Source organism: Notolepis coatsorum (assembly GCF_963971535.1).
Source record: "Notolepis coatsorum genome assembly, chromosome: 9".
NCBI lineage: Eukaryota > Metazoa > Chordata > Actinopteri > Aulopiformes > Paralepididae > Notolepis > Notolepis coatsorum.
In genome coordinates this window covers 22,623,299-22,640,996 of record NC_140173.1, presented here as the reverse complement: position 1 = coordinate 22,640,996, position 17,698 = coordinate 22,623,299, and the positions used below count along the sequence as shown (strand labels likewise).

General features: G+C 44.6%; 1 protein-coding gene across 1 annotated transcript in view; it reads right to left on the bottom strand.

Moving 5' to 3' along the window:
• Positions 1 to 3,679: 3,679 nt before the first annotated feature.
• The window catches only part of LOC311234558 (uncharacterized protein), a gene marked incomplete at its 3' end in the record, with an annotated part of 108,630 nt that continues 94,611 nt past the window's right edge, over positions 3,680 to 17,698 (bottom strand). The window contains exons 6-9 of the mRNA XM_084321807.1: positions 17,549 to 17,662; positions 15,966 to 16,063; positions 12,401 to 12,495; positions 3,680 to 3,824 (exon numbers count right to left, since the gene is read on the bottom strand). Of these exons, the coding sequence (XP_084177933.1) occupies positions 3,680 to 3,824; positions 12,401 to 12,495; positions 15,966 to 16,063; positions 17,549 to 17,662 (452 nt within the window). The remainder of the gene's footprint in view (positions 3,825 to 12,400; positions 12,496 to 15,965; positions 16,064 to 17,548; positions 17,663 to 17,698) is intronic.

Genomic DNA, 17,698 nt, shown 5'->3' with positions numbered 1-17,698 from the left:
CCACTTTGGTCGTGCCCGGTCAACATGATGACCTGATAGTTGGCACGAATGTCCTTAAACATGTTACCCACGTCCTGAAGGGTGGTAGTGAGTACTGGGATCTCGCATCGAGACCAGAGCCTCAGTCAAGTCCGGAAGTGGAGCAGTTTCTGTCCATGTTTACTAACGTGGAGCGCTGGAGGGGCGGTACGGTTCCCGAGAAAATTGGTACTGTGAAGCTCACCCAGGCCGTGACGCTCCTACCGAGACACGAGCACTTAGTCTGGGGCAGACTCCCCGCTAAGGTGCCTATGTCACCTGGGAGCACTGTAATCATGGAGCCAACAGACTCCAAGGCTATGCCACGAGGTGTTCTTGTGGGTCGGCTCGTTACACCACTCTGGGGAGATAGGTGGGTGCCCATGACTGTTGTCAATCCGTCTGACAAACCTATCACACTAAAAAGGAATTGCAAGTTGGCTGATGTTTCAGTGTGTTTGGCGATTGAGGACTTAGATGCTTTTCAGGGACTGCAGGCAGTTTCGGAAAGGCGAGAGCCTGACGCCCCTGGTTGTGCCGGTCCTTCGGCCTCGCCGGCTAGGAGTTTGTCAGAGCTCGGGCTCTGTGACATTGACATCAGTTCTTGCCAGGTCAGTGAAGCCTGCAAGTCTCAGCTTGAGCAGTTGATAATTGAATATAGCGACATCTTTTCCAAGGACTCGTTAGACTGTGGTGAGGTCAAGGGATACACTCATCGCATCCGTCTTGTGGATGAGCGCCCCTTTCGATTGCCCTACAGGAGGGTCCCCCCGGCTCACTATCAGAAGCTGAGACAGGTTCTTACTGATATGGAGGAAAAGGGGATTATCAGGAAGTCCTCGAGTGAGTACGCTTCACCTCTTGTAATGGTCTGGAAAAAGGACGGGGGGGTTCGTATCTGCACTGATTTCAGATGGCTGAATGCGTGCACCTTGAAGGACGCTCACCCCCTGCCACACCAGTCTGATTGTCTTGCCGCGCTTGGGGGCAATTGCCTCTTTAGTACGATGGATCTCACCTCTGGCTTCTTTAACATCCCAATGCATGAGGATGACAAGAAGTACACGGCTTTCACAACCCCCCTCGGGTTGCATGAGTACAATCGCATGCCACAGGGTCTATGTAATAGCCCTGCAGCCTTTATGAGAATGATGACTGGAATCTTTGGGGACATGAACTTCACAAAACTGTTGTGTTACCTTGATGATCTCCTGGTCTTCGCGCCGTCAGAAGATGAGGCCCTGTCTAGGCTCCACACCGTGTTTCAGAGGTTGAGGGAGAACAACTTGAAACTGGCTCCCAAGAAGTGTCACCTTCTGCAGCAGGAGGTTAGGTTCTTGGGCCATGTGGTCGGTGGTGGGGGCGTGTCTGTTGATCCCTCCAAGGTGGAGGTTATCTCCAACATGACAGTACAAGATCTCATGGAAGTTGATGGGTGCACACCCTCTGTCCGTAGGATCAGGTCGTTTCTTGGGATGGTATTCTATTACCAGCATTTCCTCCCAAACTGCTCTGCTGTTGCGAAGCCATTGTTCGCCCTTACGGCTGGACAAAAGAGGAAGGGGAGGTCCCCTAAGGACAAGAAACCACCTGGCAGCTTTCGTAGGCTCACCCCGGCCGACTGGAGATCGGTCTGTGGGGAAGCTTCCGACAGGCTGAAAACAATGTTACTGGAGTGTGTCGTGCTCGCCCATCCAGATTTTGAGGAGCCTTTTGTCCTCTCAGTTGATGCGTCATTGGACGGACTTGGCGCTGTGCTGTCGCAGGTACCTCGAGGTGAGTCTAAGGCCAGGCCTGTCGCTTTTGCAAGCAAGACCCTCAGTGCTTCACAGCGTAAGTATCCAGCGTATAGACTGGAGTTCATGGCCTTGAAATGGAGCATATGCGAGAAATTCAGCCATTGGCTGAAGGGTCAGAGATTCACAGTTTGGACGGACAATAACCCGTTGACTTATCTGCTTACGAAGCCAAAGCTCGACGCATGCGAGATTCGCTGGGTGTCTAAACTTGCGGCTTTTGACTTTGATCTCAGACACCTGCCAGGGAAGAAGAATGTGGTGGCGGACGCTTTGAGTCGTGACCCGTTCGCTAAGCATGTTAGTCAGAGGTTATTGAGGGAGTCGTACCCGGCTCTTGTGCAGGAAGCGGGGGCAGTTGAGGGGGACTCTGTGCAAGATGTTTTTAGGACCAGTTGTCTGTCCCAGACGGTGAGTAGCTCACTACTCGGGATGGATTGTGGGACAGAGGAGATCAGAGCCCTCTGTCAGTCTAAATGTGATTGGATTGGTGCTGCTGAGTCCAGAGCGCTGGGGTTGGTTCAGAACATCCAACATCTGTCCGAGGGTCAGGATGTTTTACCGATGTTTTCAGTTGAGGAGCTCCGGTTGAGTCAGGAACGGGACACATGCATCTCTAGGGTGCTACCCTTTGTCGCTATTCGAAAGCGACCATCTAGACGGGAGAGGCACGGCGCTGACCAGAAGGTTCTCAGACTGTTGAAACAGTGGGACAAGCTGGAGGTCCGTGATGGTGTCCTATACCGTGTAACGAGGGACCAAGTGTCCAAGGAGAGGAGAACTCAGTATGTGTTGCCGCTGAGTCTGAAGGACAAGGCATTGTCTGGCATCCATGATCTGGCGGGTCATCAGGGCCAGGATCGCACTCTTTCTCTTGCCAGGCAACGTTTTTATTGGCCAGATATGGAGAGGGATGTCAGAGCATATGTCAAGTGTTGTCAAAATGTGTGTATGGGAAGTCCCCGGAGCCTGCTGCTCGTGCGCCCCTTGAAAGTATCAAGAGCTCCGCGCCGATGCAGTTAGTGTGTATGGATTTCTGGTCCGCTGAGGACAGCAATCAGCGGTCAGTGGACGTGTTGGTGGTGACTGACCATTTCACCAAGTTGGCGCACGCGTTCCCATGCGCTAATCAGACGGCGAAACAAGTTGCCAGAAAGCTCTGGGACAACGTGTTTTGTGTGTACGGGTTCCCTGAGAGAATACACGCAGATCAAGGTGCCAATTTTGAGAGCAAATTGATTGCTGAGCTCCTCAGGTTGGCGGGAGTGGCCAAATCCCACACAACGGCCTATCACCCCATGGGTAACCGTGGGACAGAGCGCTTTAACCGCACTCTGGGTAACATGCTCCGCTCTCTCCCGCTTCGGAAGAAGCACCAGTGGCCGCAGCAGGTCCAGACACTCACGTTTGCGTACAATGCCACTGTTCATGAGACTACGGGTTACGCGCCTTTCTTTTTGATGTTTGGCCGCGTCCCTAGACTACCAGTGGATGTCATGTTCAGGCAGGTCCTGAATGACCCTGGAGTTGTAGATTACGATTCCTATGCTGGCTCCCTGCTTTCGTGTCTGAAGAGTGCCATGGAGATCGCTCAGAAGCACTCCACTGTTGAGCAACAGCACCAAACCCGACAGTACAACAAGCGTGTCAAGGGTACACACCTGTCTGTGGGGGATCGGGTTCTGGTAGCAAATCAGGGAGAGCGGGGAAAACGGAAGTAGGCTGACAAATGGGAGGATGGAGTGTATACAGTTGTTGGTGTCAATCCCAGTATCCATGTCTATAGGATTCAGGATGTAGGGGGGCGCACAAGGGTAGTGCACAGGAACCGTTTGCTGGAGGTCAACTTCTTGCCATTTCCTGAGCTAGAGCAGGGGGAGGACGCCAGTGAGATTGGTCAGGCGTTTGATGACGGAGAGTCCGATGAGGGGGACTGTGATAGTAGTGACGGTATGGATCCTGTATCTGGAGTTTGGTCTGAGGGCGGTGTTGCACATGACCTGACCGACTCTGTGGAGGTAGAGGGGCCTGTGGTCTTGTCACTTACAGACTCTTTTGATTCTGTGTTGGCTGTGACAGATGGGATAGATCAGGTTAGCCCAGTGGCCAGTCCTGCAGGGGCCATTGCTCAATGTACACCTGACACACAGGCACAGCACACAGAGGTTTCTCACTCACCTGACATAGTTGTCATAGCTCACACCGATTCAGAGGCAGAGGTTTCTCACTCACCTGACATAGTTGTCATAGCTCACACCGATTCAGAGGCAGATGCTTCTCACTCACCTGACATAGTTGTCACAGCTCACACTGATTCAGGTGCAGGGGTTTCGCACTCACCTGACATGGGTGTTGCGGTTCCCACTGATTTACACCCTCACGTAGGGAATGATGGTCGGGTTAGGACACGTACAGGGAGAGTAGTGAGATCAGTGAACAGGTTGATAGAATCTATGGTTCAGATGCCATTTCTGAGAGGGGTGACTGGTTGAGTTGAGGTGGAGGTTAGGGTTCACCAAAGCCATTTTTTTTCTTTTGTATTGCTGGGTTGGGTAGGTGTCTATCAGACAGCTTTGAGGGCCATGAGTTGTGTGGCGTATCAGGCGTCATATTGATCTAAGGGAATTTTGAGATCTGATCAATTTTTTTATTCTCTGAACCTCTTTTGGGGGTGACTTTTGAGTCGAATGGGGGACTAGGTCCTTTTTCTCTGGTGCCAGGTCTAGGTTAGTGGTAGACTACCTATATTTTTTTTTTCTCTTTGTATGTCCCCCTTGCTCTGCTGACACAGGATGTTGGTGAAATTTCAGGAGGGGTGAATGTAACCAGGTCAATTGGCCATTGTTTATTATTATTATTGGGGTTTGAAATGTCACCAAATCCTGTTTATTATTTTATTACGGATTGAAATGTTATCAAATCCTGTTTACAAATGTTTACAAGTGGTTATTATTATTTATAATTTCTTTATACCAAAGGCACTTTTATTTGAACGTAACTTGGAAAGTTCACGTTCAAGAGTGTAGCACTTCCGGGTCAGGTATTCGCGCGTGTTAGGAGCAGCCTTCCGGTTTGGGTTCAGTCTGAAACCAGCATTCCATGTGAGAGGTATGTGTTGATTACTGTAGCGCGCAGTATTATTGTGTTTCACACTGTTGTGTATATATTTTGTATGAGAATTGAATGTAATTAGATAATAATGACTCGATAGTGTTGTGACGAACGGTGTGGTTATATTATATGCACAATTGAAGGTTTTAGTCTGTGTATTTCACCGTGCAATATAGTCAATTGGTTGTTCTTTGTCAACAGACTTGACGAGTGAATGTATTGTGACGCTGTTCCTTTTGTGGCATTGACCACCCGTTTCATGCAGGTATGTGCCTTGATATGTGATTTGTTGTGCAAATATAATTGTTTATCAGTCTGAAACCAGCATTCCATGTGAGAGACTTGACGAGTGAATGTATTGTGACGCTGTTCCTTTTGTGGCATTGACCACCCGTTTCATGCAGGTGGCCTCCATTGCAGACCATCAAATAAATGATTGAACAGTGTTCACGTGTGCCGACTCATCCCTAAGCCTCTCACACAAAGAACACAACGCAGGAAAAGATTCACGGGCAGAACTTGAAATACTTGAAATCTGTATGAACTGAGTAGTTAGTACCAAATGAAATAAAATGGAACAGCTCCATGAATTAATTGAATAAACAACTATTTGCTCATTACCAGTATGGTATAGTTTAGATTGTACAGCTTTTTGCACATCCTTGTCAGGGAATTCCAACAATTCTGGACCTGAATGTACCAGTTCATTGTAATCATCTCTCTCTCCTTATGTCTAGTCAAGCCAGAAATGGACCTCCCTAATTTCTAAACCCTGGCTGGGTGGTGTCCGACCGATTATAGTGGGCCGGTCTGGGCCAAAGAAAATAAATGGACCTCCCTAATTTCGAAACCCTGGCTACGGCCCTGGCTGTGGACGCTGCTAACAACACAGTAAGAGCAGAGAACTCCCCTCAAACACTGAAGACATCCAGCTAGAAAACACATGTCAGTCACTACCTGACAAGCCTCCATCACCAGGAGGACGGGGCTCAGATGTCAGTCCCACTAGAGACACGATCAGGACCGAGGAGCAGCAGCAGCACCACACGTGTGCTTACGAAACCAAGCCGCATTTCTCGGAGACGCTCTCTGATTGGCACTGACTGACGCTCTCTGATAGGCCACTGACGCGTTTGCCCAATCCGTGACGAGCTGTGTCTTTGCCCATTTCCACGTCAAACAGCCTGCAAACTACCTGGCGTTCTATCGCCATGCTCTAAGACAAACTCTAACCTTAACCAACTTCGAAAGAGTGCCTAAGCTTAACCGTCGAAAGAACTTGCCATCACGCTCTAAGACAAACTCTAACCTTAACCAACTTCGAAGAGTGCTTAAGCTTAACCAGTGTAGAAACAGGCGTCGGCCAATCAGAGAGCGTCTCCGAGAAATGCGGCTTGGTTTCATAATCACGCAGACCACACTCACTGCAGGAAGCAGGATACTGATGGGAACGTGGCGCTGTAGCCCCGGAGACCATCGTTTTTTTGCGACAGCGCCACCTACCGTGTTGGAAGACCAAGGGGCTGGGTTACCATGGACGACAATCAAGAGGGTTTGAGTACCTGAATGTGAATTTGAAGTTTTATTTGTTTATCGTTAAAGGAAAACTCCAACATTTTGGGAAATTAGCTTATTTAACATCTTCCCTGGAGTTAGACAAGAAGATACATACCGTAATTCCTCTAATAGTAACCCCGGCTTGTATTTGTTTCAACTGTAGCGGGTACCAGGCTTGTATTAGGAGGAGGCCTGTATAAGAGGGAGGCCTATATTTCACATTTTCAAACGGATCATAATGAATAAATCAACATTTTGTGTCAGTTTGAACCCAGTAAAATGTACTGGGTTCATTTATTGAAACCAAGTACTGTATGAAATAGTAAACAGTGCAATTACAGGTGGTCACTGGTCATTTCAATGTTTTCAAAGTGAAATCAAGTAACTAGCTCAGTATGCAGCTCAGTATATTAGTAACCCGGCTTGTATTAGGAGGCCGGCTTATAATTGCTTAGCTCAAGAGCGCACCCGGCCATTAATAGAGACCCGGCTTGTATTTGAGACCCGGTTACTATTAGAGGAATTACGGTACTTTTTTGTCTCCGTGCGTGCATTTAGCTTAGGGAACAGTCACTCCGTTAGCGTAGCTTAGCTTCATCACTGGAAGTGGGGGAGGGTTAGAGCCTGACGTTCCCTACAGTGCCCGACAGTCACCAAATACACTCCAAAACGTTCCTGTAAACATGTTGTGACCTGTGTATTTACCACGTGGAGAAATAAAAAATAATTGAATTCGACAATTACGTTTTCTAAGCAGATATACTCGGATTTTTTTTTTGCCGAACGACTCCTCTGAGCGCAGTCAGTGATTTCTCAGTTTGTTTACATTCTCATTCATTCAAAGGATCCGAACCGATTGAAGTTTATGGATACCATGACTTAAAATCCTCTTACCTTAACGATTAAAAGCCTTCCCAATTTAGAAAACAGTAATCCAATGGCTGGTATTGATATACTACCAACTACTGCACGCTAACGGAAGGGTGCAGTGTTCTGATCTACACTAGACAACATCCGTTGTAAGGAGATTCAATGGCAAGACCCAAAGGATCTAAATGTATAGGTCTGAATATGATCCTGTCGCCTCAGATGTCCTTTACACTTAGTCATTTATCGACCACCTTCCTCCAACATTAGCTTTTATGATACATTTAAGAATGTACTAAGTCAATGTGATTTTAAGAGAGAGGTCATTATAATGAGTGACTTAAATTTGAACTGGGAAGACAAACAAGGAAGAAGCTCAAGCAAATTACTGACAGTTTTTTTCTTTTTTTAATCTTTTTCCCCCTCCTTTTTCCTCCGATTTTCTCCCATCCCAATTTTAGTCGTTATGCCAATTCCCAATCCCCTTCCTGGTCGCTGCGCACTTACCCCCCAGTCGGTCTGGGAGAGTGGAGGCTATCATGTGCTTCCTCCGACACACGTCTAGCCAATCAACCGCTTCTTTTCACCTGGCAGCGCGGACTCTCACTAAGAGGGTGTAACGTGTGGAAGGATCACACTACCCCCATTAGATCCTATCCGCGCTGAGCAGGCGCCCCGACCGAACTGTAGGAGTCGCTGTTTACAAAGACCCGGACCCACCCCGCCAGCTTTCCCACCCTCTAATACAGCCAATTGTATTAGTGTGAACGGCCAGCCAAGCTGGTGACAACGCCGGAGCTGTGAGCTGGATTCGAACAGGCGAATCCAGCGTCTCCGGTGTTGGTGACGAACGCAATCTCCGCTACGCCACCTGCCCGCCCAATTACTGACAGTTTTAACTTAACTCAAATGGTTAAAGACCCAACGCGAATAACAAACAGCACCAGTACTCAGATTGACTTAATATTCACTAATAGACCCGAAAGAATTACAAAAACACACAATATGATAACAGGGCTGTCAGACCATAATATGGTGCTGATATCAAGAAAACTAACAGGCAATCAATACAAATGCTGGGAAAAGTTAATCCTTTGGCATTCCAAAACACAAGCAAGAGGAGTTTAGATTAGCCATACAAAACTTAAACTGGAACGATGTACTGCTTGAAAATGACCTAGAAACAACTAAGTTTTCACGCAAAAATTACAATCTACAATCAATACATTTTCAATTAGGATAAAACGCAAAAATAAGAAACAGACTCTCCCCTGGGCGAACGATTTGGTCGAGAAACTAATGAAGGAACGGGACACGGCTGGCTCCCCCTCCCTCTGACAGGCAGCTGGAAGAAGGTCTGGTTCTGTGAGAGGAGTTTGGAGCGGGCGGAGCTGTTCCTCTCTCGCTGCCTGGTGTGATGATGTCACTGTGGCGGGGCGGGATGTGTGTGAAATGGAAAGTCATAGGATGAGGGGGGGGGGGGAGAGAGAGAGAGAGAGAGAGAGAGACCCCAAATATAGAAATAAGACACCATTGTTATGAAGTTCTCCCAACTGGTATTTTGCACCGTACGCGTTGCCCTCAGTAATGGCATTTTGTATGCGATTAAAAAAAAGGGGAAGAAAAGAATAAGGCCAGTATTAGGCCTGCCACGATAACACATTTTGCTGGGCGATTAATTGCCCCCGAAAATATCGCGATAAGCGATATTATTGCGACCGGTTAGAGAATTTTTTTTTTGGAGAAATTTATTTCCCAAAACTTTTATTTTGAAGCCCACCGCTCCGTCTTTTCCGGTGTTTTAGACTTTTATTTTGAAGCCCACCGACCGGACCGGAAGTATTGTTGTGATTATCAGGTACTTTTTGGGTACTTTTTTAGTCCCTGCTCTGTCGTGGTTCCAAGCGAGTAGAAGTGGTACCAGAAAAGTCACGTGAAACACTGCAGACCACTGATTGGTCAGAATAGAAACGCATCACTCGTTGGAGAGTCTGAACGAAAACAGAAAGCCGCCATCTTTAATGTCTCGCATAGGATTTCATAATCATTATGTTTGCAGCAGGCACAAGTGCAATAAACAAAGGATACAGTCACTGTGTATTCTGCCTCATTTATTGATTAAACAAAACAGCCTCATTAAAACAAACGCGCAATAGCAATAAATCGCGCCCGTCAAAATAATTGCATTCATTTTAATTATCGCGGCAATTAATCGATTTATTGCTTATCGCGGCAGGCCTAGCCAGTATAGAAACAGCAGGAGGTATTGCTTTGAACCAACATGCCCTCCCTTTTTATTTCTTTCTCCATTATAAAGCTCTTTACACAAACCAGTCATTTCTGTACAAACACTGCTTTCTAGAAAACACAAAAAGGAGCGGCAGTGAGATTGAGAAAATAGTACTGAACAAAACAACATGGAATGACTCGGTCAGAGAGAGGTGTGGCACTTAATGGGTTAGCTTATACATATATATATTGAAAGACCTTAAAAAGAAAAAGAAAAAAAAGTACTTGTCTCAATTGTAATAATAAAAAAGTGCCATTTTTAAACCCACCCCCTTTTTTTCTCCGAAATGTACATTCTTTCAACCATAATAAGGAAGAGCTCTGTAGCCAACTCGTTATGACAAAATATGAAGTTAAAAGTAGCTTTTCTTTTTCTTACGTTACTGTAAGTATTTACGTTACTGTAAGTATTTAAATTAAATAACAAAACAGTCTTTTGTCCAAAAAGGAATAGGAAGAAGCAATATGCTTATAACCCTAACCCTTAACACTTTGAGTGCCAACGACGCTATATGTCGTTAGTTCATGCCGACCGTTGAATGCCAGCTGTTGTCGTTATTTTTTATTAGTGATTTGAATTCATATTTCATCAATCTAGTCTCACGTTAGTGCTGCAACCTCTCTCTGAGCTCCATTGGGAAAATACCGCCCCCTATCGTCTCTCCCTTTTGGACTGCACCCCATTGGATTAGACTGATGGGGGGGGGGGGGGGGGATCCAGTTTCCTCATTTTACTTATCCGGCAAGCCATCCGAAGAGATCCAAGTCTTCGCCGACCCTCAGAACAGCGTGGAATCGGTATTTCCAGTACCCAGCGCTGAATCAATAAACGCAATCGATATTTGGAATGGCGATCAGGAATTGGAATAATCTTTTTGGAGAACATCTGATCTGAGGTAAGGAATCTATTTTACCAGTCTTAGGATAATCAGAGCTGTTTTCACAGCGATATCAGTGTGTGCCATATGTGTGTGTGTGTGCGCTGATCAGGAAATGAGAATAGATTTTTCAGCTTGCTTCTCTAGCGTGCATAAGTACACATACTATCGATAATCTAGCGTTTATTTGAAAACTATTCATAAATAGGCCGAAAAATGTCAACTTTTTTTGTGTATTCCAGAATATTCCAGTAAAGGCCGTTTATCACAGAATCTTTATATTTTCCTGAAACTTTCAAGAAAACGAGGGGTTTTCAAAAAGGTATAAAACGGAAATGAACCGATTAAAAAACAATCCGTTTCGACAATGTTGACTGCAAACAAGTCATTGATAAGCGACGGCCAGATTAGACACATATCCATAATTTAAGACATAGTTTATGAGTTCACAACGCTATCATTGAAGTGGGTGCTGGCATTCAACCATGTTTTGAGACGGGGACCCGTGGCATCCAAAGTGTTAACAATCTTTCCAAAAACTGTTACATTTTCCAACAGAATCATCTTTAAACAAAATCACACGTTAATAAATAAGTAATTTTACAATCAATAGGCTACTGTCCATCCAGTATTTTTTAGAAAGCAAAAGGTATATGCTGACTAGATCAGAACAAAAACTGCAACAAATACTTGCGTAAACATACTTAATTACTTCCCACCACTGCGTTTAAAGGAACACGCTAACATTTTGGGAAATTAGGGAAGATGGATATAGTTTCTTTCTGCGTCCTGCCCTGCTCTACCTAGGAGCCACCCCTCTAAACCACATGCAGTATTTCCTGAGTCCTATTGCAAAGCTTACAGATGTCAAAGAATAATTGGGAGGGACGCAATCTTTAAAAACTTAAAAATGCATTGTTTTGCATCTATATTTAGCACATATTTGATAGAATATCTATAGAAAATAATCGGGCCCCCTTTGGGCCCTATGTGTTACCCATAAGGTTCCTCTCCTGTATGAATGCACTGGTGTTCCTTTAAATGTCCAGATTGACTGAAGCTCTTCTCACACTGGTCACAGTTATAGGGCTTCTCTCCTGTATGAATGCGCTGGTGTAACTTTAAGTGTCCAGATTGACTGAAGCTCTTCTCACACTGGTCAGTTATAGGGCTTCTCTCCTGTATGAATGCGCTGGTGTCTCTTTAAGTTGGCAGAGTTACTGAAGCTCTTCTCACACTGGTCACAGTTATAGGGCCTCTCTCCTGTATGAATGCGCTGGTGTCTCTTTAAATGTCCAGATTGACTGAAGCTCTTCTCACACTGGTCACAGTTATAGGGCTTCTCTCCTGTATGAATGTGCTGGTGTAACTTTAAGTGTCCAGATTGACTGAAGCTCTTCTCACACTGGTCAGTTATAGGGCTTCTCTCCTGTATGAATGCGCTGGTGTCTCTTTAAGTTGGCAGAGTTACTGAAGCTCTTCTCACACTGGTCACAGTTATAGGGCTTCTCTCCTGTATGAATGCGCTGGTGTTCCTTTAAGTGTCCAGAGGTACTAAAGCTCTTCTCACACTGGTCACAGTTATAGGGCCTCTCTCCTGTATGAATGCGCTGGTGTCTCTTTAAGTCTCCAGATTGACTGAAGCTCTTCTCACACTGGTCACAGTTATAGGGCTTCTCTCCTGTATGAATGTGCTGGTGTAACTTTAAGTGTCCAGAGGTACTGAAGCTCTTCTCACACTGGTCACAGGTATAGGGCTTCTCTCCTGTATGAATGCGCTGGTGTCTATTTAAGTCTCCAGAGGTACTGAAGCTCTTCTCACACTGGTCACAGTTATAGGGCTTCTCTCCTGTATGAATACGCTGGTGTATTAGAAAAGCAGACTTTTTGATGAAGCTCTTTCCACACTGGTCACAGCAGTGAGGCCTTGACTCGTTCATATCTCTGCTTGTTGTTGGGGAGCAATGCAGCAATTGTACCTGGAGAAGAGAGAAGTACACCAATGAAGAGTTCAGATTTTGCATTCGTTCAGTTTGTATTTCTCAAGTTCAAAAAAGATTGTATGCTCCAAATTTAGTTGTTGATGTGATTTAAAAGTGAATCTGCTCCAAGGGCGGATATTGAAAACTGGCCAACATTAATAAAATACTGAGATAAATCCCAACAGGCAGTTGCCTGCAATATGACATTGTGGTTGTATCTGTCCTTGTAACAATATCAATGTTGTTCCTAGTTTGTGTTGTTCTGGGGAGCAATTAAGAGTACACAGAACACTGGTACAGATAATTCAGTCTGAAATGATATATTCAATGGAATGGATATTATATTAGCAATATCAATTACATGTCATATTGATTAGCCAAAGAGTAGCCTATTGATCATTAGTTTGTAATATGTCTATCAGATCAAGATCATGAATTAAGATCTCTTTTTGTCCGTTTCTTTCAAGTCTTATAGTATCCAGCATATTGCCACCCTATAAACTTTCAGTCTGCCCAGCACCAAGACAACTGTTGCAGCCTTGATGCTGCTTGTTAATCCTGTTGTGGCCTATGGCTGAAAGGAAAGGTAAAGGAGGAAAGACCTTTTTCTGTTGATTTGGTCATATCTGTCTGTCATAGTAGTCTTTAGTAGTCTGTCTTTGACCAATTCATTGACAATGAATGTCTTTACAGCTAAGATAGACATATCAGAGGTTGTAATATTGTGAAGAGAATGAATGTAATATTTAATTGTGAAGAGAATTACGTCGCTGCTGATGCTAGCGGTTAGCTGACCATTATTATAGTAAAATCACCGGAGCGTTTCTAGCCTACACTATCACCTAAATGCCAAGCATGTTGGAGCTACCGTGCAAACTAAATCTAACACCGGTCAGGCTAACATTACCCAGAGTACAAGCAAGCGGGTATGCAAGGAGGATAGCTGCTGGAGAGGCTGAAAAAGAGAAAGATGGAGTTGTGCGGGCATGTTCTGAGAGGATCCAGCGGGGAGATGTTCAAGAAGGTGGTGATGGGGAAGGTGGATGGAAAGAGAGGAAGTGGAAGACCAAGAAGAGGCTGGGTAGACGACGTCTGTGATTGGAGCGGAGTGAGAGACGGAGTCACGGAGTTGGAGAGAAGAAGTGGGGACAGAATGGGTTGAAGAGTGATAGGCAACCTTCGGAACGAAGAAGCCACCTGATGATGATGACCGTTGGTGTGTGAATGTGTAAGTGAATGGGTGAATGTGAGGAACAAAATCGTAAAGCGCTTTGGATAAAATCGCTATATAAATGCACCATTTACCATTTAACACACATAAGTAAGTAACACTCTTATCCGAACCCAGATTTGACTGTTGGGCTTTAAAGTTAAAACCGCTCTGATTTTCTAATTCTCTAATTCTCTCTGACACAAAAGTCAAAACACCACTTCCGAACCCTGACTTGTATTGTTAAAAGTAGAAGTGTTTACACTCACTAGAACAGATATTATGGCTAGATGATGCCTCAACCACAATCTAAATTTTTTATTGATTTGCTTGATTTATTTTGATGTATCTTAGCTAACCGACTAATCGTCCAAGAATCAGGAATAATCCAACACCAATCTCCCTGAGCAGGGTTTTACTCACACTAGTCTGAGCAGGGTTTTGGTCTGAGATTTTTAATTTTTTTTATCCGCTTTTTCTCCTCCTATTTTTCTTGTATTTTTCCTCCCATCCCAATTTAGTCATTATGCCAATTCCCCCCTCCCCTTCCTCGCTGTGCAGGCGCCCTGACCGACCTGTAGGAGTCGCTGTTTATAACGACCAGATTACCACCCACCGGCTTCCCTCCCGCTGACACTGCCAATTGTGTCAGTATGACGACCGGCCAAGCCGGAGGCACCGCTGACAGCTGGATTCGATACCAGTGTCTCTGCGGTGGTAGACAGGCGCTTAGTCCGCTGCGCTACCCGGCCGCGGTCTGAGATTTGTTAAAAAGGTACACAACAGGAGTACATTGTACATCCCACTATCAAAGTATCAACTTTTTAATCTGCTGTGCAAACTAAACTGAGTGTGTTTGGTTAGAGTGTCTCTCTCTCCATACCTCTCTCTTGCCAAGAGACAGTAGGCTACAGACAGACACCCAGTCAAGCCCAACTCAGCCAGGAACAAGACTAGGCAAGTCTAGTTAAGCAAGACCCAGCCAAGAACCAGACTAGGCAAGCCTAGTTAAGCAAGACCCCGCCAAGAACAAGACATGGCAAGCAGGGGGCGAAACTAGAGAGCGCCACCCGCCATTTGCGCTCAGTTTATACGTTTGGCGCCTCCCACTATGACGTCTGCCCGCCGTGTGGCGGCCAATCAAATGGTCATGTGAAAACCGAAAATCATGATCCAATTCTGAGCGGAGTTCTCACTCGCTGTCTGAGCACAGCGAGCCCACTGCTGCTGCTGCTGCTGCTGCTCCTATACTCCCCACCTGTTTATGTATGCTGCATGTAAACACACAGTCACCGTGACTGACGTTAGTCTAGTCAGAGAGACCTCCGTGAGCTGATGTTAGCTACTGTTACAAAATGACCCAGTCAACTATTCACTTTTAGTTTAATACATGAGGCATTGTGTAACGTTATCCAGCTGGCTAGCTACTCATAGCTCCCGACATCAACAACTGCAGCAAGTGTCCAGTTACATCGCATCAGCATGCGGGCTGCTGACTAGGGTCTAGGTGCAGCGCAGGAGAATCCTTTCATGCTGAATGTAAGAGTTTAGGGTCCAGCTGTAGCGCCGGAGAATCCTTGCTGGAGCTGGAGGCCACTCGAGTATACACACAGACAGTGGAACTGTTTGCAGACAGCGAGGTGGCGATGTCTCGCAGATAATACAACTACAAGTATGATTATATAATATATATATTTTATTAAAAAACATTTTTTATATAAAATAATAATATTTTTTTTTTATCAAAAAAAAGTTGGCAGGTAAGAAATCTGCTTGGCGGGTAGATTCTTCCCATCTACCCGCCACTGGCCGGTGAGTCAAAAAGTTAATTTCGCTCCCTGATGGCAAGCCTAGTTAAGCAAGACCCAGCCAAGAATGAGACTAGGCATGGCTAGTTAAGCAAGACCCAGCCAAGAACGAGACTAGGCATGGCTAGTTAAGCAAGACCCAGCCAAGAACAAGACTAGGCAAGCCTAGTTAAGCAAGACCCAGCCAAGAACAAGACATGGCAAGCCTAGTTAAGCAAGACCCAGCCAAGAACGAGACTAGGCAAGCCTAGTTAAGCAAGACCCAGCCAAGAATAAGACTAGGTAAGCTTAGTTAAGCACGACCCAGCCAAGAACGAGACTAGGCAAGCAATTATTATTATTTATTTTTAGTATATCTATTTTTTTTATCATGTAAAAGTTTATATATAAAATCTGAAAATGGATTATGCAAAACAGCTCCCAATGTAATATTTTCTTCCCCATCTTACCGCTGACAATCTCTTGTATGGGATTTCCAAGAGTCTTGTCTGTAGTTTAGCTCCACTCTTCTCTCCAAGCTCAAACCAGTCGGTGTCCTTTTCTGAAACTGTGAGAACCGTCATTTTTATTTGTTTATTAAAAAAGATCCCCATTAGCTGATGCCAATGGCACCAGCTAGTCTTCCTGGGGTCCGAAGTCCCACATATCAATATATACACATACAAATATACATACACACGCACACATATATACACTACATGTATACACATACACACCAGTGTTTCCCTTATATGCATTCAGCAGAGGCGCAACAGGCTACATGGAGACCATCTGGCCACTTGTATCCGTCTCAGCATCAATGGGCCCCCTACCAGTGAATTCCCCTACCAAAGAGCCCTGGAGCTTTTCTTTCAAAAGCCCAGGAAAATTAAATGCTCTAAGGCAGAATGTAGCCTATGCCACTGAGACTTCTTAGGTGTAACGTGCTATTGTAGTGTTATGATTTGTGTATGTTAGACAGTTAGTATGTTCTATGTATCTATGTTTTCTATTTATATTATCTATTAAATCATCTATGTTCAATACAAATAGTGTACATTTTCTTAAGTGTTGAGGCATGTCATTAATCTTGACATTTACCCTGATTACAACTACACAGCAAACTAATATTATTTTATCAAGTGAAAATATCTTGTATTTGGTATAATAAGTCCAATATTGAGTAGAATTATCTTGAATTATCTTATCCCACTGGCAGATAATTTTGCTTTCTTTCTGATTTTGGTCAATGTAATCTTGTTTTAAGAAAAAAATATTAACATTTTCTTAAAACAAGATTAAATTGACCAAAATCAAGAAGAAAAAAAGCTAAATTATCTGCCAGTGGAATAAGATAATTCAAGATAATTCTACTAAATATTGGACTTATTGTACCAAATACAAGATATTTTCACTTGATAAGATTTCCTTTTTGCCATGTACAAATATGCAGCTACCTGGGCCTCCAGAGCACTTCTAGTGTCAGCGGACACACCAAAAACATCCTAGCAAATTCAGACGCACATGACTCCATGAACATGAATAAATCTCGAACAATTCTAAGGTCGTTTTAAGTTATTTCTCTGGCAGCGTGCACTAATATGGATTCTGGCAGCATGTGCGTGCACACAAATATGGATTCCGGCAGCGTGCGCGCAGAACAGCACCGCTGTTGAATTTTCTTTTAAGGGAAACACTGAATCCACACCATCCACACCGGGTAAATTCATAAACTCACACACCTAGAGACCTAAGAATATTGTATCTATGTTGCAGAGTAGTCAATCTCTGGACCAAAAGATTTCCCTATGGATTTATTCCCAAATTTGACCAGGGGCATTTATTCTTTTATTTTCCATCTTATCAGACTCTTCAAGAATGTATGTTAAAATACCTCACTTTATTATGGTAAAGGAAAATCACAGATTGGGGCTTTATGGAAAGAATGAGAGGAGGGAAAGCTATGGACACATAGACAGAGACAGACAACTGTGCTGCAACAGAGGAAAGACAACAAGAGAAAATAAAGACAATAAAAAGAAAAGTAACATACTGATATCTTGATGGTCTGTGGGCTCCTCCTTCAGCCCAGTGGAAATATCTATGGTTGGGTCTAGTGTGTCCTGAGCCTCTTCTTTCTTAATCATCAGTAGGTCGCTGGGTGGATCTGGAGCAGAGGGAGACAGCAACTAAGTACTTACAG